Here is a 27,049-nt window from a genome sequence, read left to right on the forward strand (position 1 = left end):
GCATTCTTTGGCATTGCCTTTCTTAGGGATTGGAACGAAAACTGACTCTGGAAAATTCCAAAGTCAAAGAGGTCCTCATTCCTGGGAAGGCAGGACTGCACCAAAGGAGCCAACTCAGCCACATTGACGTCATAACATGGGAACCAAGAAGTGAGAGTTATGTTACCTGTGCTGGAAACAGGCTGAGAAGGAAGGGCACAGTTAACCATGAAGCCACCTGGTCAGGCCCAAGGGTGGTGGGAGGGTAGGAGGAGCAAAGGGAGATGGGCAGAGCAAGGGGAGGTGGGAGGAATGCAAGTGGTGGAGGAGGAACAAGGGAGGGGAGGGGCAAGGGGAGGGAAAGGGGTAAGGGACTGGGTGGGGGGGAGCAAGGGGGAGGAGTCAGGGGCAGCCAGATGGAAGGGAAAGAAAACGAATCATCCGATTAACCCTCCATACTAGACAGCATATTAAACAACAGAGACATTACTTTGCCAATAGAGGTCCATATAGTCAAAGCTATGGTTTTTCCAGTAGTCACATATGGATGTGAGAGTCGTACCATAAAGAAGGCTGAGTGCTGAAGAACTGATGCTTTTGAAGTGTCATGCTGGAGAAGGCTCTTGAGAGTCCCTTGGACAGCAAGAAGGTCAAACCAGTCAAGCCTAAAGGCAATCAACCCTGAATATTCATTGGAAGGACTACTGCTAAAGCTGAAGCTCCAATACTTTGGCCCCCTGATATGAAGAACTGACTCTTTGGAGAAGACCCTTATGCTGGGAAAGATTGAAGGCAGAAGGAGAAGGGAGTGACAGAGGACAAGATGGTTGGATGGCATCACTGACTCAATGAACACGAGCAAACTCCAGGAAATGGCGAAGGACAGGGAAGCCTGGCATGCTGCAGTCCATGGGGTCGCAAAGAGTCAGACCCGACTGAGCTACTGAACAACAACAAATAACTCAAAGGTTTCCTAAATCTCCACTGAATCTCTCCTGTGAACATGGAGGTGAAAACTATCCCAGGCAGCTGAGCCCAGGCTCCCTGACCCCACCAAAGGGTAAAGGGCTCACCTCCCCCTAATCTGTCACACCTCAGCCACTCCTCCCCCCATGACGCCTCTCCCCTGGACTCTCCCCTCTGGCAGTGAGACATCTACACCCTGGCCCCAGAAAGCTCAGTTCCACTCTCAGTCCACATTCACCTGCCTGAGGGGAGCTGGGTGTCCCCCCAGCTGACAGTCCCAGCATCATGAGGAAAATGCCATTAAAGTCGAGCTTAAAAGGCAGCTAAAGTAATTAACAGAAGATTTACTCCCGTGTTAAGCTGTGCTATTATTAGTCCATGCCTTGTGACAATTGAAGTTTTCTTCCCTGTTCCTGGCTGACACAGAGTTAATAGAAGAACTATGTAGAAACTCTTGTTTTTGAGCTCAATTGGAAATAGATGGATAATATTTACAGTAAATGGATATCCACTCACCTCTGGGGCCCATAAAGTACCTATACAATCAGAGAATGCTGATTTTGAGTAACAGGAAAGGGTTCATCGTCTGATACCCAAGGTGCTACATGACCCCATTCTCACTTCAGGGCACCCCAACCTGGCCCTGAAGCTGCATCGTAGCCCCCAGCCCAATCTCACTCAGGCCATCTGTTCAGAGCAGGCCTGGCACCTGGACCGGAAGTAAGGGGCCACTCCAGGGGCCCTGGGAGGATTGAACCAGGGTGCAGAGGTAAGACCAGGAGCAAGAGATGAGGGTGGGCAGAGGAGCGGGAATGATGCCCTCAGGCAGGCAACACACACTGAGCACCTCTGGAATTATTTTTTAAGAGCAGATTATTGAAACTCCCCTCGTGGTCCAGGAACTAAGACTCCATACTCCCAAGGCAGGGGGCCCAGGTTCAATCTCTGGTCAGGGAACTAGATCCCACATGCCACAACTATAGATCCCGCATGCAGCAACTAAAAAAGAAAAAATCCTGCCTGTCACAGGAAGATCGAAGATCCTTCATGCCGCAGCTAAGACCTAACATAGCTAAATAAATAAATAATACATTTTTTTAAACAAGCAGCTTATCACATTTTTTAAATGGTCTATAGGATTATTTGATGGTTTTTTTTGTCTAAGTGGGTGGCTCAACTACATGCCAGAAGAGAAGAAGAGAGATGGGCTGGAAGGCTGGGACTCACCGGCCAGACGTTCCGTGACATCAAGCATAGCACGGCCACTCAGGAAGCGCACCCGCCCAGCAAACACTTGTAGAAGGCCAAGGTTGTCTGGAAGAGAAGGAGAGTGTCAGCGGTCATGATCCCGTGGCCTGAGCAGAGGCACCAGTTGTTCAGGGCAAGGTACCCGCTGCACCTTCATAGGGAAGAGCCCCTTTGGGAAGCTAGATTAATTTTTCCAGGTTACAATGGTGCCTGGAAAAATAGTGAATGTACACGGAGTGTTTGAGGAACAGTGAGCGGCCTATGACAGCTAGACTGGCACCCACATTGGCCCCATTTACTCCCAGAAGATCTGGTTCATATTGTCTATATTTCTTCAAAACTGCTGTGAGCTTTAGAGAAAAATAAGTAGATAGACAGATATAGATGACTGATGATAGATGCATGATTGGTAAATGAGAGAGAAAGCAACATAGCTAAATAATTGAGAGGTAGATCAGTATTATAGATGATAGATATAGATAATAGGTAGATGATAGACAAAGAATATGATAGATATAGATGATATTAAGAGAAAACAGATAGATGAATGATATAGAGAGAAAGATGGATGAATGGATACAGATGTGGATATAGAGATATAGTTTTAGTGGAAACTGAGGCACTGAGCCATAATCATAACTAGGATCAGAATTCAGAAAACATGTATCTCCTCAAAGCCTGAACTTGGGGGCTCTAACCAATAGAACATACCCACAGCCGGCTGGTCAATTATTTCCACACTGAACATTTACTGATATCCACTACGTAACAGGCATGGAGCTAAGAACTAAATGAAACCTGGTCCTCCTCCTGCTCCTCTTTTCCTTCAAGAGACTCCTTTGACAAAGAGACAGACACTCGATCATGAACTCTTACAGAGAGTGGGAGGCTCCATGCTCATGTAAGCAAGAGCCTGGGGGTTCTGGAGCTGTGGTGACCAACATGTTCTCCATCTGCCCAGGACCTTCCCCATTTTAGCACTGAAAGCCCCGCATCCCTGGGAAACCATGATGGTTGGTCACCCTATCTGGAGCAGAAGCCCTGGCTGGTTCTGGTAGGATCAGAGGAGGGAATGTGCAGGCTGGGGATGGTGAGGGGCACAAGTGATCTCTCGGTAGTTTATAACCTTCCTGCACCCCTATACTCAGCAGCCCAGTCTTACCCATGGGTGAAGCCTGGGGCCGGAGCTCTTCTGCCTTTTAAAGGAGTGTTTATTAGAGATGGACCACTAATGATAAAGCCCCAGAAAATGGGCTAGGGGGTGTTCTGGGGATAAAGAGACTCACTGATCTTCTTTGATTGTACTTCTAAAGTAAACTCCAGCCAGATCCCACAGCTACTGATTTCAGAAGCTGCTCCCTCTTCCCCATTCTAACTGACACCTCCTGGTTTCCCAAACTACTACACTTGAAGTCCTGTATCCTTCACCAAAGATCTGCAAGATTAAGCCAGTGGCCCTTTACCTGAGAAAGGGGTGCTAACCCAGACTATACACAAGGCAGGAATGGACTCCTTTTACTCCTGGATTGCCCCCTTCAAGATCTGAGGAGGTGCCCAGCACACATAGCTCTCAGTATCTGCAATCACTGCAGGCACAGCAGAATTCCATGGGAGGTGAGCAAGGACCAAAATGCATTTTTCAGGGATGTGGCTCTGGGAGGTGAGGTGCACCCAGCAAGGGTGTCCTGTTTCAGGAGCTGACCATCTCAAGGCCAGATCTCTCTGCAGGAGACAGAGATGAGCAACCTGCCTAAGGAAGTTTTTCCAGGCGTGTTCCACCTTCTCTGAGTTCCTTCCATGCCTCAGCACCGAGCCTCAGCATCCCCAGAGATGGGCAATCAAAGCTTTGTTTTTCCCTTCAGGCAGCCATTCTAGCTAAGAGCTAACTTATGCTTCCCTTGCTTCCCTGCTGAGACCTGTAAGAAACACAGAGGGGAAAATGTATACATGTACATCCTGTGCATCTCTGCAACTTGTAAAAGTTCCAGAGTAAAATAATTTGTTCGGAAAGATAAAAGAGATACCAGGTTCTAGAATATTTCAGTTAGCAAGAAGTGGTCTCAGGGTGTCCTGGTAAAGCTATAAATGTGTAAGAATAGATTTTTATATCAACATCACCTGCATTATTGTTTCCAGGTGCTTCTGGTTGTCACCCCACCCATGGCTAATGACAGCCATGAGCTCACCTCTGTGAACAAGGACTTCTTCCCCTTGCTCTCCCCCATCAACACTCAGTCCAGAACATTCTTGGGTGCCGCTAGACCTCCCCACCCCTGGCCACTGATATGACCTCCCAGAGCCCGAGAGAAGTGGAGATCTTGGGGAATACTTGAAAATGCACAGCCAGGGGACATCTGTGCCAGCCCATGCTCCCATGGTGCATGACACACAACAGATGCCCAATAAATGCTTATGGACAGCAAGGCAATGCTAAAGCAGACACACTAAGTTGGCCTAAACTGGTCTATGCACCCCAGATAACACCCCAAGTAGTTGCCTTTCTGCCTCTGACTACTTCCATAGTGACAGCTCACCGTTTGTGTCACTCCTAGGTTTACTGGGAGTCAGTAAAGGACAATGGCTAAGGGGGTAGACTGGGTCCAGATCGCCTGGGTCTGAACCCTGGCCCTTCCATATTTCACTGTGAGATGTTGGACAAGTCACCCTTTCTAAACCTCAGTTTACCCATCTATAAAATGGGGATAATATTAGTACTTTCCACATAGAGCTGCTTAGGATACTGCCTTGAGAAGACAGTTACTATGCAAATATAAGTTATTGTTGCTACTATTACTATAATTACCCTAAAATACTCTGAAAGCCCAGCAACCTTCATGAACCTCAGCAACCTTAATTGAATCCTCTTCAATTAAGAGGCTGGAATCTAACTTTCAAAAACTTAAAATCCATGCTCAATTAGACTAACACAGAGTTTTCATAGGCTCCTTTTACATACCATAAGAAGCCACACTGGCCTTGGCGCTGTCCACACAAAAGGGAAAGCAAAGCCTTCAGTATAGAGAAATTAGCCATGGGCTGGCAAGCCAGTCATCTCGGCCTCCCTGAGCCTACAATGAGCCTCCCCTCTCTACAGTGGGCTGAGGTCTAGCAGGCCTCACAACTGTCTCATTCAACGTGATTCCAAGGCTACCAGGCCATGTCATTCCCAGGCTACTGGGAAGCCAGAGAAGAGCTTTTAAGAAAGCATGAAAAAAAAACAAACATGGTATCATAAACAGTGGAAGCAAAGACACTGGAGTCAAACTGGGCTCCCAACAATAAGCACAAGACTCAGTAAGTTATGACTCCCAGGTGACTCAGTGGTAAAGAATCTGCCTGCCAAACAGGAGATGCGGGTTCAGTCCCTGGGTTGAGAAGATCCCCTGAGAAGGAAATGACAACCCTCTCCAGCTTTCTTGCCTGGAGAATTCCATGGACAGAGGAGCTTGGGGGGCTACAGTCCATGGACTTGCAGAGTCAGACACAATTTAGTGACTAAATCACCACCACCACCTGTAAGTTATGTCACACACCTGAATTCTCTGTGGCCACCAAATCTAGGTCTGTTCATTGCAGGGAAACTGGGAATAAGCCACCAAAACAGAAAAATACAAGCTATGACATAGCACGTGATGGAGCTGTTGAAAGTGACTCAAGTGCATAATTATGTGTAAATACTCATGCTCTGCTTTTTAAAAGGGGCTTCCCTGGTGGCTCAGAGGTTAAAGCGTCTGCCTGGAATGCAGGAGACCCAGGTTCGATCCCTGGGTCAGGAAGATAACAGGATGCAAATTTCAATGTGTAATATTATCATGACACCGTACACAAATATACACAGAAAAAAATACCTAACATGAAAAATGCTGACTGTCAGCAATGGTTTCTTTAAGGAGTCCAGACTGTAAGTTATTTTCCTTCCAAATGCTTCCATTTTTCTTTTGCTCAGTAATTAATAAGTATGACTTTTACAGAGGTGGAAAGTAAACTTTATATTTTTAATAAAGCTAACTAGAAAGACTACTTAACAGCATGGGAAATTGAGTGGTGTTAAGTGAAAGGAGGAGAAGGCAATGGCACCCCACTCCAGTACTCCTGCCTGGAAAATCCCATGGACGGAGGAGCCTGGTAGGCTGCAGTCCATGGGGTCGCTGAGGGTCGGACACGACTGAGCGACTTCACTTTCACTTTTCACTTTCATGCATTGGAGAAGGAAATGGCAACCCACTCCAGTGTTCTTGCCTGGAGAATCCCAGGGACGGGGGAGCCTGGTGGGCTGCCATCTATGGGGTCACACAGAGTTGGACACGACTGAAGTGACTTAGCAGCAGCAAGTGAAAGGAGCAAAGTCAAAATTGTATTTACATTATTATTAATATTATGAAATTTGTATACATGCAGACAAAAAAACTGAAGATAAGAGAGACATTTTTAAGCAGTGGATATATCAGAGGGACACCTCGGATGAATTTTATGTTTCATTAACAATACAATGTTGGTCAGATGATTTGTATAAAGTAATGAATTTAAAGTCAGAGCAAAAGAGCAAAAGTAGATCTGATGCTGCCCATTTCTGAGCTTATCTGCTCCCTGCAGCAATAGCCAGGGGCTGCACTAAATAGTTTCTTTGGCGCTCAGTCTGACCAGGTGAGCTGTCAGCAGCCTAATGTTTTAAATAATGAAGTTTCTTCTGTAACTGTCCCAGTAACAGAGCCCAAAGAAAGAGCCAGCCAGTCTTTGCTCAGGAACCTCCTTGATCCCCGAAATAACTCTCCTGAAATCAGAAGGTCTTGGTGCTGAGTAGAAGAGATGACACCCCAGGCTCAGGCCCGGAGACGCCCTCAGGCAGGCAGTGACCAAGGGCAGAGGACAGGGAACAAGGCTCCCGACATGTCTCCTTTTTCACATGGGCAGAAATCCCACCTGCTGTGTCAGCCAGCACACCAGTGGCCCACTCACCCCGGGGAAAAGTGAGGGACTGGAAGAGATATGGTATCTGAGTGTTCTTGCCTGGAGAATCCCAGGGATGGGGGAGCCTGGGGGCTGCCGTCTATGGGGTCGCACAGAGTCGGACATGACTGAGGCGACTTAGCAGCAGCAGCCCAGACTATATCACCCGATTCTAGAAACAAGAGGTCACCTAAAAACAAGAGGTCACCTGAAAAGACCAATCTCCCAGTTTGGCTGTGTCAACTGGACCTTATGCCAGAAGACAGCCTGCCCCGTCTGTGTTTTTGACCCCCTTGAGCCCCACTGAGTGGGAAACAAACAGTAATGTGCTGTGACTTTCCACACAATTATCTCATAGCATTTCATAGCTTCTCTCCAGCCTGGAGCCCAGAGTCCCTCATGGGGCATGAAGAGGCCAGCTTGGGAGAAAGCTCCTTCTGCTCAAAGGACCCCATGCCACTACAGGAGGGGTCTGTGGGGGCTAAGGGTCAACTAGAGCTGCCGGGCTCAGCCTGGGTGATTCGGGAAAGAGGATGTATGCCCCTCCTCTCCTGTCACACCTGCTGCAGTCTCTACATCCACCACCCAGTCCCCCGGGGCACTGGGAAGTTTTGTTTCTTGCATCCATTATTTCCTCTGCAGGGCAGGCCTAGACCATTCCAGGCAGAAGAGGACTATTCTTTGGGAAAGCTTAGCAACTGAATCCTACCAGTTCTGACCTTCATGGATTGAGAAGTAGGCTCATTACTTCACAGTTAAGAACACTTCCAAAACCAAGCATTACTGGTTAGGCTGGAAGGGCATGGCTCAAATGACCAGGAGCCAAGACCCTGGGCTTGACACTTTGGGAGCCACAGGAGCCTTGTGCCAGGGGGTCAGTGGGCTCCATCCATCCCTTTGAAGCCAACTCCATTCCATTCCAGCCTAGCACCAACCTAAAGATTAGAGAAGAGGACGGGGCCGCCTCCCCTGCCTCCATTCTCCTTGCACCAAATCGTCAGGCTGATGGACAGAGGGAGCGCTATCAGCCATCCCCAAGGGGACCCTGTTCCAGGAGGAAAGGAGAACCTTAGACATCTTCCTGGATGCTGCAACCTGCCTCAAGGTGGGTCAGATCATGAAAGCAGGCCATCCCTAGGCTCCCTTTTCTGGGTGTCCAGCCCAGGTAGGTACAGCAGGGCCCCAGGTAGAGGAGACATGAGCCTTGTGACTGTGTGAGACATCAGATTCTGTAGCTCAAAGTTCAGGTGCTCCGGTGTGCTCAAGGAGGCCAGCTCAATGGCTGAAAAGGGGAAACTAAAATCCCTGGACTGGGAAGAGTTAAAAGCTCCTCTCCCCAGACAAGGGTGCTCAGCCTCTTCAAATAGCTAAAGCCTATTTTGCTTGGTGCTGGTTTTCCCAATAAATCTAGGGCCCACGGTGATTTACCAAGAGCCTTGGTTATTGGCAACAGCAATCTCACTTACCCAGAGCAGTGCAGAGAACAAGCTGTAATTTAGAGCTGGATTTATTTTGTTTGTTCTACAGCAACAAACTCAGCAAATCATAAATTCCCTCTGAGATGAAGAGAGGAAATTGACAATATTTATGATCTCAAGAGGCAGAGAAGGGCCTGACCAGGCCTTTAATTTGTAACTGAAACTTCTCCTGGAGGCTCCAGCCAAGGACACAGCTGGTGTCCCAGCCCCAGGGAGCTGGGCTCAGGCCAGGGTGTGGGATGGGGAGGAGGGGTAGGTGTGCCAGGCGGCGTTTCCAGCCGCACCATGGGGATGGATGCTCTGTGCATTCCAGAGGCAGGACATGGCTCTGTGCTCATCGGAACATATGGCAACAGAGCCAACAGTGGTTCTCAGATCAAACATTTCCTTACATCAAGGCAAGACTAGTTTGTGAAAGACTACTGGTCTGGACATGAGTCTATCATTTACTACGTTCTCACATACCTGAGGTTTTGAACTTGCACTTCAGTCTGTGTACTAGATACACCAGATATGACCATCTAATCATCTAGCAAAGGAATGGATAACAGAAGGTCATATACACACTGCTGTATTCAAAATGGATATCCAACAACAAAATGGATAACCTCAGGGAACTCTGCTCAATGTTATGTGCCAGCGTGGATGGGAAGGAGGCTTGAGGGAGAAGGGATACACGTGTATGTATGGCTGAATCCCTTCACTGCTCACCTGAAACTACCACAACCTTGCTAATCAGCTATGCATGCGTGCGTGCTAAGTCATTTCAGTCACATCCAACTCTGTAGCTCGCCAGGCTCCTCTGTCCATGGATTCTCCAGGCAAGAATACTGGAGTGGGTTGCCATGCCCTCCTTCAGAGGATCTTCCCAACCCAGGGATCAGACCCACATCTCATGTCTCCTGCACTGGCAGGCAGGTTATTTACCACTAGCACCACCTGTGAAGCCTGGTTAATCTGCTTTATTCCAAAAAAAAAAAAAAAAAAATTAACAATATAATGTCTGAAAAAAAAATAAATAGATGCACCAAAATTCCCACTTAATGTTCCAGAACCAAGATGTGATCCTGCAAAGCTGATAAGGGACAGAGGAGCTACCGTCTTTCCTCATGTCTCTCCCTTGGCTTCTGCCTTTTTGTTCTTTTCATTCTTCCCCCATCCCTCACTCCACTGTCACTCTCCACTCCTCACCCCAAATCACTGCAAAGGCAATTCTCATTCATTCCATGCTCAAAAAGTCAAAGGGATCCCAACCTGACTCCTATATCAGACAGTCAAGGTGGTCACCTTTGTCCTTTCCAACAGGCTTGCCCTCCTGTCTCACCAGCATCCTGCCTGGTTCCCATACAGACCACATCCCCTACTACTATCTCTACAACTAAAAAAAACTTGACAGCTCTTCTAACTCCTTCTCAGTGATCCTGATCTGTTTTTGCATCAGTGCCCCAGTGGCTCACTTGCTTGGCACTATATGACCCAGGGCGAGTTATTTCCATCATGTGTACCACGAGGAGGCAAGACTAGGTTGTCTCCACTTCTACCAGATGGACATGACATGGAAAAGCCTACAAATAAAGAACCTGGGAGACCCTGGGCTGCCCACCCATGCCCTATGCAGCCTCAGGAAATATTGGGTTGGCCATAAAGGTAATTTGGGGTTTTCCATAAGACCCCAAATGAAACTTATGGGGTTACAGGAAATCCCAAATGAACTTTTCGGCCAGTTCAGTGTTTGACCTGAGAGCCAATCAATGCCTTTTCACTGCTCTGCTGATTCCAAAGGAGGGAAGGTGGAAATGTCCATCCTAAGCTTAACAGAGGGGCCAGGGAGGGAGCCAGCCACCTACCAGAGCCCAGCAGGGGCTCAGAGTAGGCTCACCTAGACTCTCAACCATTGCATCCAGCGCCGTCGCCGCAGCCGCGTAAATTCCTGCGTTCTTGGAGTTGAGGTTGTCTGCTACAGCAATAATGATGGAGAGCAGCATGGGCTGTAAGCTTTCTCTCAGGAGGGGGATCATCTTGGCGAGGGACTCCAGCGCCCACTGATTCACCTTCTTGTTGGAATCCTGAAGCCTCGGGGTGAAAGCATCAAAGACCTATTGAGGGAACAGAAACCAAGAGCCCATGGGAACCCAGGCTGGGCAGGAGTCCTACAGCCCAACCAGCTGCCCTCGGCAGGGATTCCTCCTCCCTGCTGGGGACCATCCAGCCTATGTCAGAGCATTCCCAGTGATGAAGAGCTCACCTCTCAAAGGGGGAGGCAACAAGAGGGGAAGGACTGTATACTGAGTACTCGTTGGGAGCAAATGGCATAGAGCATCTTGTTAGGTACTCTGCACTCACTCATAGAGTAGTCTTAATGACCCATGAAGCACAGGTTCTCATCCTCAGTTTACCATTAAAATACAAAACAAAACCTGAGGCTGAGAGAGGTTAAATGATTTGCCCAGATCACACAGCTAGTAAGAAACTTCAAGCTTATGTCTTAACTACTCTGCTATGTGCCTTGAGTGTCAGCAGCCTCACTCCGGGAAGAAGCAGGCATCTACCTTCATTTCCAGACTGTGAAACCTGTGCTTTCTCTGAACCCACCCATCCAGCCATCCTGGCCCAGTTGCCTGATCAACCACATGTTCTACCCCCAAACCTCATGTGCATAGCAGGGTTGGGGCAGCCCTTAGCCATGGCAACCTCCATCTCCACCCTCCTCCCTATAAATCTGCTGGGAGGATGAAAAATGACCAGCACGTCTCTGAGTGGTCCCAAGGTGCCCAACAGGAAGCAATGCCCTTGTCCTCTTGGCCACTTCCAGATAATCTTATGTCACCATGGAAACTGAAAAGCAAGTGTTTGTCAGGCTCCCGTTACCCTGGAGGGTCTGGCACAATGTCCAACCCTCTCCCGAGTTTTCCAGATTGAAGTTGCATACACTGGGGGGAGAGACAGGACAGGTGTGGGGTGACACTCACCTGGACCAGGTTGGCAGTGATGAGCTCTGGCTTGGCCCTGCAATGCTCAATGAGCTGCCCCACACCTTCCATCCGAGACTGGTACTCCTTGGCCTCCAGCAGCCGCGTCAGCTCCCGTAGCTGTTCCACCATCTCCAAGCCACCCCGCATGGAGGAGCGCAGCCCCACCAGCCGTGGGCCATTAGAGCAGAGCCTGCATGGAACAAGCATCTGACCTGGGCAGCCCCAGGGAATGAACATACATCGTGTGCCATGCACAGCCCCCAAAGACAGATGGGGCTGAAACCAGAGTTTGACCTGCAGCTTAGTCCACTCGAGCCTCCCCTCCACCCACTGCTTGGGGTCACAGGCCTCAGAAACTCTCGAAGTGCCTTTTCCTCAGGAGGGTGCCAATTGGGTGCCTGGGGTTCTGTCCTCTTATCAGTGGGCAGAGCTCTTTATTCTTGCTTTTTTTTTTTCCTTCCTCTTTTCAGAAGGTAGGTTAGGAATGGGGTGAGGGAGCTTGGAGTGAGGGTGGAAATCCATGGAATGACAACAGACACATTTTGTTGGGGAAGGTCTTGCCAGGAGCCTGCATCCTGACCCCTGGTTGTCTAGGCTCTGCTCATATCCTCTGGGAAGAGGGAAATGTTAAGAAGCCCTATTGTCTTAACATTTGTCTTAACATCACAGGCCCATCATATTCCCCTGGTCTGTTCCAGCCAACAAGAGAGCTGCTTCACACAGAACTCCTATCCCCCAGCCCCAGTGCTCACCTGGGTCTCTGAGTTCTGCCCTACACCTGAGTCCCACCCAGCAGAGGCCAACATCATCCATTCTGACAGTCATCTCTAATCCCCAGGCTCCTTGCCTAACTGTGTGCCAAGAGCTCTGCTGGACACTGCGAGCGATGAGATGAGAGGTGTGGTCTTTGCCCAAGGAGCTCATGGACCAATGGGAGGTGAAGGACTGAAGGCCGGGGCAACCTGTCCACCTAGGGGACATGGGGGCAGAGGGGCAGAGAGAGCTTCTGGGGGAAGGTCACGGTGGGGTCACATCTTATAGAATAAATAGGCACGTTCCAGGTGCAGATGACACAGCATAGGCAGAGGCACAGGAAAGAGAGAACTCGGAGGGCCGGGGAGCTGAGGTCTGGCTGAGAGCAGGGAGTTAATCTAGAAGACATGGAGGGGGCTTCCCCCAGGGGTCCAGCTAAAGAGTCCAGATGTTCTCCTGCAGAAGGAGTTTAGTTTTAAGTGCAGGAGTGACTTTCAGATTCCTGTTGGGTGTCTAACTCCTCCTGACGCCCACTCTCTCACCCCTGGGCCTATTCCTTCTCACCTGCCTTGACTCTACCTCTGCCTCTAAATTAGTCCCAGGATGGCCCCTCTGATGGCAAAAGGTGCTCTAAGTGGATGGAGAAACCCTGAGTTCACATGGAGCCTGACCACATCCCCCTTAAACAGCAGCTACATGGCTGAGACTTCAGGAACCCATCTCTACCAGCAGATGCTCCCTAGCCCACAATTTGCCCTCCCTGAGATGTGGGTGGGGGAACTCTCCCCATAAACTCACCCATGAGTCCTGCCGACCAAGTAGGGCTCAGTTGCAGCCCAAATGCATACCCCTCTCCCCACCCAGGGCCACTGCAGGCCCCAGGCCAAGCAGAATGTCATGGTCAGCAGTCTTGGATGGGGAGCCCTAGGGAGACAAGAGCTACTGTACCCGTCCTGGCCAGGCAGCCCATTCTCATACACCACCAGACTTCTTGACAGCTTGCGGTCTTTGGCGGATGGAAGCTCATCACCATCTTCTATTCCCTTGAGAAATACATACACACACAACATGAGCTGAAAGGGGCGGACCTCTGGGGAACTGCCAGATGCTCCAGTCTAGACCGAAACAAGAGGAATAACCCCTTCCACCCAGGAGAGCTTGGGAGGGCCCTGGGGAGCCTTTCAGGGGTCAAGATCCCCACTTAGAAGATGAAGGCAAGAAAACCTAGGCAGGCACAAGGGACACAGGCATCGTGAGGCAGAACCAGGTTTGAGTACCGGGAAGGAAATTCTACCCATCAGGCATCATGGATAAAATGAAAGCCTCTAGAGCGCATGACCCCTCCCCTTGACCAGAGTGAGGGTTGCAGGCTGCCAGGCTCAACCCTGATGCCCACCCCAGACCAGCTCACACCTCACCGCCTGCCAACTCACCCGCTGTTTAATAGCTGTCATGACCTTCTGCAAGTCATGCGATGGAAGGGACTGCTTCAGAAATGCATCAAACTTTGTGTTTGACATCAAGATATTCACCATCTTCCGGCCGTAAAACCTGCCATTGGAGAAAGATCAGGATGAAACAACAGCCACAGGAATGCAATACAAATTTGCTTTACAGTTCTGCATAATTTTTATAATTATAGTAAGAGAATTTTTAATACTTTTTCTATTGTGACAGTAATCCCAACTCAGAATAAACACTGACCATAATCCCACTACCAGGAGAAAACCACTATTAAATTTTTATATTATTTTATTATATATTACATATATATTTTTAGTTGATATCAGAATGTATATACAACTTTTACCCAGCTTTTTTTACTTTATCATTAGTCATCTCCCCATGTCATCCTTTTTAATGGCTAAGTAATATTCTGTTGGATGGCTACACCAAAGAGTAATAACTTTTTTTCTAGCATGAGACATTTAGAAGTCTGAGAAAGGATGTGGTGGGGCAATCTAGGAGGGAGGGGTCAGCTCTACCTGATGAATAGTGGTGGTATTATGTGGGGGGACCCCATAAGACAGTCTACTGGACCTGCAGGAGTGCAGTTGGAGAATAGCATGCAGAGACCAGACCCAGGAAGAGAACAGGATAGAGAAGAAGGAAGGTAAGACCCAGTTTAGGGAGATGTGAAGGAACTGGGCTTGAAGCTGAGGAATGACCAGATTTGCACTAAAATCGAAATGTCTCAGGACTTCCCTGGTGGTGCGGTGGAAAGGAAACCAGGAAAGGAAACCACCTGCCAATGCCAGGGACACGGGTTCGATCTCTGGTCCAGGAAGATCCCACAGGCCGAGGGCAACTGAGCCGGTGCCCCACAACTCCTGAGCCGGCGCTGTAGGGCCTGAGAGCTGCAACTGCTAAGCTTGTGTGCCTGCTGCAACTACTGAAGCCCGTGTGCCTAGAGCCTGTGCTCCGCAACAAGAGAAGCCACTGCAGTGAGAAGCCTGCACGTCACAATGAAGAGGAAGCCTCTCTCCTTACAACTAGAGAAAGTCCACACAAAGTAACGAAGACCCAGCACAGCCAAAAATAAATACATAAACAATTTTTTTTTAATGTCTCAGGCAGCAGTGTGGAGAATGGATCTTCCAGGACCAGGCTGGGGTCCAGGAGACCTATTAGGAGGTCACTATAATAATCCAGGCAAGAGATGCTAAGGCCTGACATAGGCAGGAGGGTGGGGTTAAGTAAGGATGATCAGATTCAAGAGATGCTAAAGAAGATGAAATTGAACGATTTGGCAGCTGATTGGAGGTGGAGCCTGAAGCATCCAGAATTATCATATTCACTCAATCTAAAACTTCATTAATTGTAAAAATGCACAATTAATTTATTTACAAAAGAAAAACAGAAAAGGAAGACATGGGCAATTTCCACTGCCTTCAGTGACACGGCCCCACATGTGAAAGCCATCCATCCTTCTACATGCTATCTCAGAAACACAAGTAACACTTCTTGTGGGGACTGCCTTCCTTCCTTAGGTCAGGTAAAGTACCAAATGGTTGCTTTGTAAGAAACTGTGGAATCTGGGTCTTTCCTTCAATGATGAATGTTTGCATTAATATCGAATTTATGCCCCAACACTCTGTTTCCATGCCTTTTCTCATATACAATAACTCTTCATTTCAATGCCAAAAACAGTGTAATATTTCTAAAGACATTTTAAACAACGATTAAACTCAACAATTCTCCACAGGGACTTCTTAAAATAAATATAAAAGGCTAACCAGCAAACAAAGTCTCATAATGTAGTTCCTACAACACAGACAGTAATTCAAAGGTTTATATGATGAGCAACGAGCATCAAGTTTGCAATTGTGTAGATAGTAAAACCAAAGTCTTAATTGCTGCCTGGCCAACAACAGCTGTGAGATGCCTAGGATTCTAAGACATTAAAATGTGCAGGGAAAAATGAAGTATAACGTCCCCATTTTTAATCTCAGATGACTCAGTAAATAATAGTGACTTTTAATAAGAGAGGGAACACAGCCAGAGAAGCAGCCTTCAGGAGAAGGCAGTAAATTCATTTAGGATGACAATGGGACATCCCAATGATGGGTCCTGGGGAGGCATCAGAGACATGGACGGATGCTCAGAGAAGGAGCCGCCTGGAGGCAGACACAGGGGAGCATCAGAGTTTCACTGTGACTGGAGCCACAGGAAGTAATGGTGTCGCTCAAAGAAAGCTGCAAGGCGGGGGTGAGGACTGAAGACACTCCTGAAGCCATGGGCATCCAGGTGAGGGGGGAGATGGGGGAGAAAGACACAGAGGAAGGAGGAGAACCAGGGAGTGTGGCACCATGGAAACCAGAAGCATAGGGTTCAAAGAAAGAAAATGAAGTGCAGTCAATGCCATCCAGTGTGAGAGAGAGGTCGGCAAGGGGTTTAGATCTGGAGAGGTATTAGATCTCAACGTCCCTTCCCCCACCCATGATGAAGAACAAACCAGTCAAACCTTCTATTCAATACTTCCCTGACAATATTCCTCCCTTCAGTAGATGGCCCTTTCAGTCACCCCACAGTTCATCTGAAAACCTAAGTGTCATCTCTGATTCTTTTTTGAAATCCTCACCACCAACCTGCGATCAGCTCTGCCTTCAAAATACACCCCAATCCACCCTCTCCCTCTTCTGCAGCCTCCAACATGACTTGCCCAGATTCTGGGGTAGCCATCCACCCAGCATCCCACCTGCACCCTGGCTCCTCTCCCCAACTATCAATCCTCCAGTGGTCAGAGAGACTTTTTTCAAAAAAAGTAAAAGACTAGCAAAGATATCAAAAAGCACCCAAATGCATTAGCAATCAGGGAGGAAGGAAAGAAGCAGTAGTGACCTAGAACTTCTATCCACTAGATGGGTAAAAATGTGAAATCCAGACATTGCAAGCTTGTGAGGATGTAGGCACCTCAGGGGCAGGAGAGGAGGGGCCTCCCTGGTAGCTCAGACAATAAAGAATCTGTCTGCCATGTAGGAGACCTGGGTTCAATCCCTGGGTTAGGAAGATTCCCTGAAGGGAAGGGCAACTCACTCCAGTATTCTTGACTGGAGAATTCCATGGACAGAGGAGCCTGGAGGGCTGCAGTGCATGGGGTTGCAGTCCTGAGGCGCAGTCCTGTGGGAGTGCATGAGGAGGGTGCATGCGTGCAATGCCGCCTTCCCGGCTACACCCTGGGACAGCCCATGTGAACGCACTGCCTGGCACACAACACAGAACAGTCTGGACGTGTCCTCTGGAGCTGAACCAGGAGTGGTGGGGGCTTCAGACATAACACATCACGAACTGAGAAGTATGATAAATGACCCCAACTCCAGCTTTTAGAGACTTCTACCAAAATCCCAACCCCTGACCCATGAGGCCCTCCCCGGCCTGGCCTTGCTTCCTCCCCAGAACTGCCCACCATTCCCCTCATTCACTGTGCTCCACGAAGCCTCGCCTTCTCATCATTCAACACCCAACTTAGCCCATCCCAGGGGATGTACCACCTGCCTTTGCTGGGACTCTTGCACCCCAAATCCTCAAAGAGCTGGGCCCTACTAGCCAATCAGTTCTCAACTCAAATGTCACTCTTTAGTGAGATATCCCTTGACTCTCAACCTAAAGTAGTCCCTACCTAGTTCTCCATTACATTTTTGTTTTGCCCCTTATCTGTGTCTAAAATTGTCATAATTATTTACTTGTTTATTATGCAACTAGGAGGTAAGATCCAAGACAACGGGGGTCTAATTTTTCCTGTTCACACCTGTGCTCATAGTAATGAACAGAATGCATATCGCATATCTCTTGAAAAAAATGAATGAATGGATAGCTTTATAGGGAATGGAGCCTACTTCATGGGCATTTACCGGGACAGAAACTAGAGCAAGACTGCAGTGGCTAGAGGGGGAGTGAAAGGTGAGGGATGTGAGGCAGATGGTAGGGTTGCAATGGCTAGAGAGGGAGTTAAAGGTGAGAGATTGGAGGTAGAGGGTAGTGGCCATTCCCTGAGCGGGCCTGGCTCTGGCTGTGGTGGTGTGGAGAGGTGGGATGACAGCTGCAAGGAAAGGACACAATTTTGTCCATCACTGTCCCTCCCCGTGGCCCTGGGGAAGCTGAGCTGCATGAGCAAGACCCTCAGGGTGGCCGACGGCCTTGTCTGCCCTGGGCTGGCCGGGTCAGCCGTCCCCCAGGCCCTGCATTACCTGGTGTCCTGGTTGGAGTCCTGGGCCAGTCTCACCAGGTTGTGCACCAGCATGTCTGTGCTGTCTCTGGTGCCTGAGAGGAGCTTCTCGGCGCCTACCTGCTCCAGGACGACCGACAGGTGCTCGGCAGTGCACTTCCGGACCAAGGGGTTTCGGTGGCTGAAAGGAAACACAGTCACAGGCAAGGGCTCAGCCAAGGAATGGGGTTTTGGGTGGGGGTCGGGGGCATCCCCAGACTGGCACACATGGACCTACAGTTGTGTCTCCATGTTTCATGCCACAGTGGGCTCCCAATTTTGTCCCTCCAGGGCTCAGGGGAATCTTCAAGGAAGAGCAGTCCCTTCCTGACAATGGAACTGAAGCCACGTGACGTCTCCAGGCCCACCGTGTGCCCACCACCCCTGTGCCTTCCTGAGCTCATGTGCTGCCTTTGCCTAAATTCACTTCTCACCTTTTCTCTACCTAGGATACCCTACTTCTGCCTTCTGAGCCCCCAGACAAAACTAGTACTTTCTGGGGGAGAAGGGCACTGTCCTTTGTCCCCTGGTAAATACAGGAGTACCCCATGGTTCCCAAGGATCAGACACTAAGTCTTCCTCTCAACTGAATCCCCTGTTCCCCTCTGGCATGGTGACCCTTCAGCACTTCGTGGGCATTTACTGTGTGTTCACTGAGCTGAATTGAAACAGGAGGTGGGATAGGAGATCGATGGGTGATTTCTAGGGGAACCTGAAATCTTACAGGAGGAACCCATTGGGATGTCACCTCTTGTGCATTCAATGTGTCCACAGTCCATTGCATTAGGTGACACTGGCCCCTTCCTCCCCACTGGGGACCATTCCAGTAGAACACAAAGGGAGACTTCCCTACTCCATGTGGCCCAGGGACCAGCGCATTAGCATACAAGTCAGAATCTGCACTTTAGCAATATCCTGCTGCTAAGTCGCTTCAGTCGTGTCTGACTCTGTGCGACCCCGTAGACGGCAGCCTACCAGGCTCCTCCACCCATGGGATTTTCCAGGCAAGAATACTGGAGTGGGTTGCCATTTCCTTCTCCAATGCATGAAAGTGAAGTTGCTCAGTCGTGTCCGACTCTTCGTGACCCCATGGACTGCAGCCTACCAGGCTCCTCTGCCCATGGGATTTTCCAGGCAAGAGTACTGGAGTGGGGTGCCATTGCCTTCTCCAAGCAATACCCTAGGGAGTTCCAATGCACAGCCTTGTTCCAGGCTCCCATGGTTCTTCCTGACAAGAATCAATTGGCTCGGTTTACCATGAGCACACCCTCCCTGACAGGCTCTGCACTAGACACCTTTGAACCAGGGTCTCCTCAACTCCACAAGCTAATTTCATCATCATCTTGCAGGCGAGGAAGCAGAGGCATGGGGAGGAATCCAGAAAAAAAATACAATTGCTTTCTCCCTAGTTAGAAACAACCACAATCAGCACTCAATCAATGTCAGGTGAGACAGGCGCTTCCCCTACCCCTCTTTCATGAATCAATTCCTGTACTCTTCCTAACAATTTTATTATTATCCCTGGTCTCCTTTTACAGATGAGGAAACAGAAGCTTGGGGGAAGTTTAGTAACAATCCAGGCTGAGAACTTAGGTAATGTGGTTCAGGAGTCTGTGGGCAAAGGCCTTCTAGCTATGACAGCTCACCCTGGGTTCTACCCAATAGGCCACCCGGGATAACGGTCAGTGACTATCTTGTTGGGGCTGAGAGTTGTGTCACCCTGTGGGAGAAAGGGCTTGGGGGAATGCTTCTGGTTTTGCTGTTGGTGTTGGTTTTTGAAAAGAGCAGATCTGGCTGCAGAAGGGCTCTGACAGCAGCCTGTCCCCTCCTCCTCGCCAGAAGGCCAAGTGGGGCCAGCTAGAGCAGATTTTGTGCCTTGCTCTGCTCACGGCCCAGATTTCATCAGAAAGAAGCATCCCTCCCCTGGGTAGAGTGAGACTCAGGCCAAAGGCTGCCTCTGCCGTCCCATCTCTGGGGACAGTACCACGGCTACTTCAAGCTCCCCAGTGTTGAGCACAGAGTAGCACCCGTCCCTTCCCAGCTGGTGCCTGGGACAGCTACAAGCTGCCCTCATTATCCCCAGCCTGGCCCAGGAGAGGCTGGAGAGAGGTCCACCGGGGAGGAGGGGTCTTTCTCCCCAAGGGAAATGCTTGAGGCACCTGCACCATCTCCCTGCTCTGCCCCTACCCAGCGCCTCTCCCCTTTGCCTCACCTCCCCAGGCTGCCCCCCCCTCAGGTCCCCACGTACTAGATGCCCACGGAGGTGAGGGCCACCAGGGAGCGGGCAGGGGTCACGTGCTCCACCATGGCCCCCAGGGACCGGTTGGCTGCCCTTTGGATGAACCCGCTGGTGTTTGCCATCTTCTGGAGCAGGCAGCGGGTGATCTCCTCGGCCTCCTGGTCCATGTTTTTCTTCAAGGCCCGGAAGAGGTCTCCCAGCGTGCTGATGGCTAGGCGGGACACCTTGGAGCGGAGGTTGGTGACCTTGGAGAGAGATGGGCGGGGATCTGCAGGACTGCTGGGCCCTGCCAAGGGCTCCAACACATAGGAAGGAGGAACCCTGCACCAGCCCTCCTGTGGCCCACACCCTCACGCAGGCCTAGGCCTCGCCAGACTGGAAATGGAAACCCTGCAGTAGCTCTGGGCAAAGTAGTCTCATTTTTAAAAAACATCATTACTTTTGTTATCATCATAATTATCAATCCTCCTATTATCATTATCATCTGGAATTTGTACAACACTTAGTCTTGAAAGCACTTCTACAATTAATGTTTAATTTGATCTTCACAAGGCCCCCCAACGGGGACAGTCTACTCCCAAGGACAGGGGGCATTGCCTCTGCTTGTGATAAGATACATCTTATTGCCCATCTGGGCCCGCCCTTAGGCCAAGCCAGCCCTAGCCTCACAGGAGAAAGGATTTGGGAAATGTTACAACTGCCCACAAGTTGGAGATCTAGCCCAGAACACTCCATCCCTCCTCAGGTATTCTAAGTACAGAGGACAATGCAGGGCTGTGACAGATCTAAATACCCAGAGATTAGAAATAAGGAAACTCTGGGCCTCAATTTTCCAGTCTAAGAAATGGGTGTCTAGCTCCCACCTCTGTGGCTGAGAGCAGAGAAATAAGCAGGGATGCCCTGGGAGCCACGGACCCCTCTGCAGCTGCTGTGTGACCGGCACTGGCAGTAGCACCAGGGAAGGGGGACTGGCTGGGGGTCCAGCAGAGCACACGGGGCACGGGAGCCCTTACCTCCCCGGTCACGGCCAAGGACACATCATGTAGCCTCCCGGTCAGGACCTCTGAGTGACAGGCTGCCAGGCGCTGGATGCTCACCAGGCCCCTCTCCTTCATCTGCCTGAGAAGCAAGTCCAGGCCCTGTCACAGGTGACTGGGGGAGGGCACTCTACACAGGGCGCCCACACGGCCACCACCCTCGCCGCAGCGGGGAGGGATCTGATGGCATCAGCGGCAATGTCCTGGTGTCACAGCCAGGCTGAAAGGCCAACAGCCCAATACAGGCCATTTTACGGGGTCCGTGACCCACCCCAACCCAGGATAGAGGCCCACCCCCACAACCCAAGCCTAGGCCACCCACAGAGCCTGCGCCTGCAAGAGAAGGCTCTTAACATGAGGACTGAAGGAGGCCTTCCCACAAATGGGACCTCAAGTCATCACTTTGCTCACGACCAAGACTGGTGGCGCTAGTGGTAAAGAACCTGCCTGCCAGTGCAGGAGACATAAGAGATCCGGGTTCAATCCCTGGGTTGGGAAGGTCCCTTGGAGAAGGGCATGACAACCCACTCCAGTATTCTTGCCTGGAAAATCCCGTGAACAGAGGAGCTTGGCGGGCCACAGTCCATAGGGTCACACAGAGTCAGACACTACTGAAGCGACTTAGCACACAGCACACAAGACTGTGTGGGGGAGGAACACCGGAGCGGGATGAACTTGACTTAGAGAAAAGAAGGACTCTGACCTTCCTCAGGTCCCCATGGAAGCGTTGCAGAGTCAGAATGTACTTCCTAGGCCTGGCTCTGGGGCACCACAGAGCCACACACAGGACTGTTGGCAGCCCGGGACAGACGCTGGCCGTGGGACTCACACACAGTCCCCTCCCCCCATCTCCGTGGGACCAGGGTCTGCAGTGGGGGAGAGGCACGGGGCAGGAGCTCCTATGCAGCCCCACCCCACCCCATCACAGGGTACACGGGCTGTTTCCTCACCAGTCACTGCTCTCCAGGCACTGCAGGGCATCCACCAGCCCCAGCTCAGGGTTCGAGAAAGGCCTCAACTCCCTGAAAGCTCGAAGATCCGTCTCTTCCTCCTCTTCTTCCCACTCAGGAGACCCCAAAGTGAGCACCGCAGGTAAGGACTGAGCTGTGAGAAAACGAGAGGAGCAGAGTGGTTCACCCAGAAGACCTGAGGCCTCCACAGCACGGCACTGAAGCCACCTTACTGAGAAAGGGAAGACGGGGTGGGGGGTCTGCAGGCTGAATGGACTTGTAAGGGCTAGAAGCCAGGGTCTGGGCTGCACTCCCTGGGGAACCATGGAGACCACCTAACGCCAACCTCTCATTGACCGTTTTTATCCCTACCATTGCTAACCTGATTATGATAAACACACTGGCCTGTGATAGGCTGCTTAATGTCACGTAACCAAGCCCACCCCCCGCCCCCCCATCCTGCCCTTGTCTGTGGCTGGAGGTGAGGCCAGCAATTCTATGAAGGAATGACTCCCTGGCTCTAATCTTGTCTCCACCCAGGAGCCTGTGTTACAACTTCTCCTCCTCCTTCTCCCCAATTCTCCATCCTCTGGTGAAGCCAGGGTCCTCCCGACAGTCCCTTAGCTCCTTCATTAACAGAGCTAGGACCAGAATCCAGATTTCTCACTTCCCGCCTAGTTCTCTGCAGAGGTTCATCTTTACGTGGCTTTCACAATGTGGTACCCAGGAAGTCCAAGGCAAGACTGAGCTGAGGGGTAGTACTCTCCTTAAAGCCAAGACACAAAGACCTCATTCATTCTTGGATTCTCTTCTCAACTTTGCCAATGGATCAAGAGTCATCAGACAAAGTCTAAGTCCCTATGGGCCACCATCACCTTACGTGATCTTGGGTGACCTTGGGTGACTTTGAGTCTCTGGGTCTCAGTCTGTTGTCTATAAAAGAAGTAGCTTAGATTAGAAAGATCAATGTTTCCCAAGTACCAACCATTCAGTTACCACTTCCATAGGTTTTGGGGGGTTTTTTTTTTGCCATATCTCTTAAATACTTGTACCCTTATTTACTGGGTATTTTTCCTTCAACTCCCTTTTCAAAGGCTGCTGCTGCTGCTGGAGAAGGAAATGGCAACCCCTAAATAAGTTTATTTAAGGGAAATGTATATCACTACCATAATTTGTAAATGATTGTTTGTCATAGTGTGTGATAAATATTTACAGTCAGAGTAAAAGAATATTATAAACTCTCGCTACAAAGTGGCAGTCAGATTCTGATGTTTCTAGCCAGGAAGATCTCTTTGTTTAGAAAGGAAACTAGAAAGTCTTAGTAAGGGGTTAAAAATTAGCACCAGATTAGGGCTTTCTACTTGATGGTATCAAAAGAATAGAAAGAGAATGAAATAGAAAGGTGAGCCGGTATTATTTCTAGCACCCAAATGATGCTCTATTCTCCCACCAATGTGTTACAATATCCTATACTTAAAGAAACTCTGAACCAAGTTGGTTGTTTTCAAATGTTCTTTTGTAGCAAAATCTTTTCAAATGAAATCCCACATAGAAACCTAATATGCCAAAAGGGGAGGCAAAATAGACCCTCCTTTGGTAGAATGGGGACAGGGCCTCCCCTTGTCCCTTGGCACCTTCCTGAGTGTCCCACAGAACCTTCAGGTCCTTGCATCCCAGTCTGTAACCAGCCCTGTCCAGCCCTGACATTTTATGAGGCAACAAGCCCAAGATTTTCCCAGAAGCCTTTTCTCCTCTTCTGGGTGTTTCCAGATATTTCCACAGAGGCTGTTATTAGCATCTGTGATCCTGGTGCTCTGGTGGGTCCTCTAGGACATGTCACACAGGTTGGGCACACCTGTCCAGCCATCCACAATTCCCTTTACAACAGGGCTGGCCGATAGACTCACTACTGTTCCTCTCTCTGGCAACACCAGGCTGCCCCCTGCTCTATCAAGGGCAACAAGCAGAAGCAGAGCAGCAGAGGTCACCCTTGCCAGGCCCCTAAGCATCCAAGACAGCATACCAAGAGACGGATATGTGCCCCCCACGAGTTAGTCTGGGCCCCACCTGAAGCATGGCGGGCAAAGCTGGGTTCCTTCTTGCTGATGGGGATGCTGGGCAATGAGGCCCGGCTGGCCCGCTTCCTCAGGATGACGCCGAGGTTGTTCCTGCGGGGGCTGCTCAGCCCGGTGGGCACAGACAGGGTCCCACTGCCCCGGAGAGGAAGGAGGCCTACGGAGGCAGAGAAAGTCCTTGGACAGAGCCGGTCCTGCCTGGCCCCAGAGCCCCCCTTTGGAAATGGGCCCATCGGTGAACTACAAGAGAGCAAAGGTGACTCCCTGTCCAGTCTCAGGATGTAGACTGTGTAGATGGGAAGTGTGGAAATGTTCTCTTTTTGGCCCAGGTATTGGTAAGAAGTGTCCCCAGCCTGAAGGTGCCTTCCCCAAACACCCAGTACCTTCCTTCATCAAGGTCCTCCGGGAGCCCAGGCTCTGGGAAGTGAGCTCTCTGTCCCTCTCCGGCTCCTTTGCCCTGCGGAATAACTCCATCTCCTTCATCTGCTTCAGCTTCATCTTCTCCTGGGCAGACCTGGCAATGGTGACCTGAATCTGGCACAAGGTCAAAGCAAACTCCATCACCTTGCGGACCCAATTGTGCTTTCTATACCTTCTTCATTCATTCAGTCATCAGGAACATGAGTGGCTCCTGGGTGCCAATAGCTGTTCTGAAAATGATCAAAAACTCAGAGGCCTTGCTCCCAAAGAACTATGTAGAGTGGTGAGATGGCAGCAAACAGACCAGCCTCTGATGTCAGGCAACCATGCACGGGAAGGAAAGTAAGGGACACAGGGTGATGGGGTTTGTTTCAGGTAGGGCAATCTCAAGGTGGTGACATTGAAGCAGAGACAGAAACAAAGTGAGGAGCAGACCCTGAGTCTGGGGGCTGCTGGATGTGGCTGTGAGCCCCGAGGAGGACACTGGTTGGTGTGCCCAGAGTCAGAGGTGAGGCAGGACACAGGTCGGGAGTGGTGGGTGTGGGGCAGGAGCCACAGAACACTGGCCCGGTGGTCTCTGGTGGGGACTTGGGCTTCTCCTCTGGAGGACACAGCAAGTCACTGGAGGTTCTGAACAGAAGAATGACATGATCTGATTCCCTCTTTTTTTTTTCTTTTTGTTTTCCTTTTTTTTTTTTTTGGCTGGGTGCGGGGATTCTCTAAGTATTGTTCTTTATAACTTTTTATTTTGATAAAATTAAAGATTCACAAGAAGTTGCAAAAATAGAACCAAGAATTTCCAGGCAGAACTTATAAGATAGCCGGAAAAATGAAAGAAGGACCGGATTCTGGACAAGTTCAAAAGTAAAGCCCACGGCTTTGGCTGATACATGAGGTGTGGGATAAGAGAGAGACAGGAGGTGGGATGGGGCTGCGATTTGGGGTCAGAGCAGCTGGAAGTCTGGAGTTGCCTTTTACTGCCATTCACAGAGAGGACACTAGGAAAAGGAAGTTTTGGGGTCGGGTAGATGAGAATTCAACAGTTAAAATCTTGGATAAGGTAAGTTAGAAATATAACTAGAGACCTAGAGGGCTCCCAAATCTCCCTCTCCAGCCCAGACCTTCCCCTGAACTCCAGGAGCTGTTAAATTATATGACTGCATTTATATAGCACTGATACTCAACATCTGCATTTAGGTCTCTAGTTATATTTCCAACTTTTTTCTATCATTTTTCCGGCTATCTTAGTCTAAGTCCTGCCACGTGGAAATTCTGGTTCTATTTTTGCAACTTCTTGTGAATCTTTAATTGTGTCAAAATAAAAAGTTATATAGACGGGGGAGCCTGGTGGGCTGCCATCTATGGGGTCGCACAGAGTCGGACACGACTGAAGCGACTTAGTAGCAGCAGCTGCATAGAGGTGGTACCTAATGCCACCATAGGTCGGGTATCAGGTTACAGCAGTCAGTGTAAATAGACAAGATGCTAGAGGTGTGAGTTCTGAGTGCCATCACATAGAGGTCAGGAAGACAAGGAGGAGCCAGCAAAGAAGGACCAGGAAGGATGTAACTGATGTAGTCAGAGAAGCAAGAAAGAAGCAGCCCTCATTTCCAATCCTTGGTGGGGAATTCAAGAAGGATGAGCCACAAAAGCTGGCAATGGGTCAAGTTGAAAGAGCACTGTGACTGCTGCTCACGGGAAGGTGGATCCACCAGTGCCTCAATGGGGGTGATTTCAGTGGGGCTGTGGGGACTAAACCTACTGGCCCACACTCAGGAGAGGACTGGTAAAGAGACAAGGCAGAATTTTTGCTTCGGTTTGGTTTTCTTAAGATGAGAGAGAACTAAGATACTAGTGGGAATGATCCAGTTTCAAGGAAATTATTGTTGATGCAGGAGAAAGACCAGTGCTAGAATCGGGATGTCAGATGGATTGAGCTCGAACATTAGGAGAGGGAAGTGAGCAAATGGGCTGCTTGAGGTTGAGATGATGGCAGGGAAGATGTTATTTGCAGTGCCAAGGTCTACGGTATGACCATGGGAGTGAGTGGCTAAGGTGGGTAGAGGATGAGATCATTTCATGGCCCTGAATTTTTCCTCCTTTGCCCCATGGTCTGTCACCACCGCTGGAGAGGGAGGATGTGGTAGCTGGACCTTATCAGCATCACTGGATCCCACAGCACATGCACATAGCAGGCTTTCAAGATACGTTTATTGCACTTTTATATGTCTGTTTTAAAGGAAGACCATAACAGTGACTCTGCATGTATGTACGCATGCAT

The 27,049-nt window shown here is 49.8% G+C and overlaps 1 protein-coding gene and 1 non-coding gene across 2 annotated transcripts in view; one reads left to right on the forward strand and one right to left on the reverse strand.

Moving 5' to 3' along the window:
• TOGARAM2 (TOG array regulator of axonemal microtubules 2) overlaps positions 1–27,049 on the reverse strand; it is a 45,400-nt gene that overhangs the window by 3,665 nt on the left and 14,686 nt on the right. Inside the window, 11 exon segments of the mRNA XM_024999762.1 lie at positions 2,173–2,259; positions 10,498–10,714; positions 11,588–11,780; positions 13,292–13,386; positions 13,777–13,894; positions 18,031–18,189; positions 20,296–20,531; positions 21,300–21,405; positions 22,274–22,427; positions 24,341–24,505; positions 24,732–24,882. Of these exon segments, the coding sequence (XP_024855530.1) occupies positions 2,173–2,259; positions 10,498–10,714; positions 11,588–11,780; positions 13,292–13,386; positions 13,777–13,894; positions 18,031–18,189; positions 20,296–20,531; positions 21,300–21,405; positions 22,274–22,427; positions 24,341–24,505; positions 24,732–24,882 (1,681 nt within the window).
• TRNAS-GGA (transfer RNA serine (anticodon GGA)) lies at positions 5,898–5,970 on the forward strand. Its single transcript has one exon. It is a non-coding gene; the product is annotated as a tRNA-Ser (tRNA).

Source organism: Bos taurus, chromosome 11 (genome assembly GCF_002263795.3).
Source record: "Bos taurus isolate L1 Dominette 01449 registration number 42190680 breed Hereford chromosome 11, ARS-UCD2.0, whole genome shotgun sequence".
In the NCBI taxonomy this organism is placed as follows: domain Eukaryota; kingdom Metazoa; phylum Chordata; class Mammalia; order Artiodactyla; family Bovidae; genus Bos; species Bos taurus.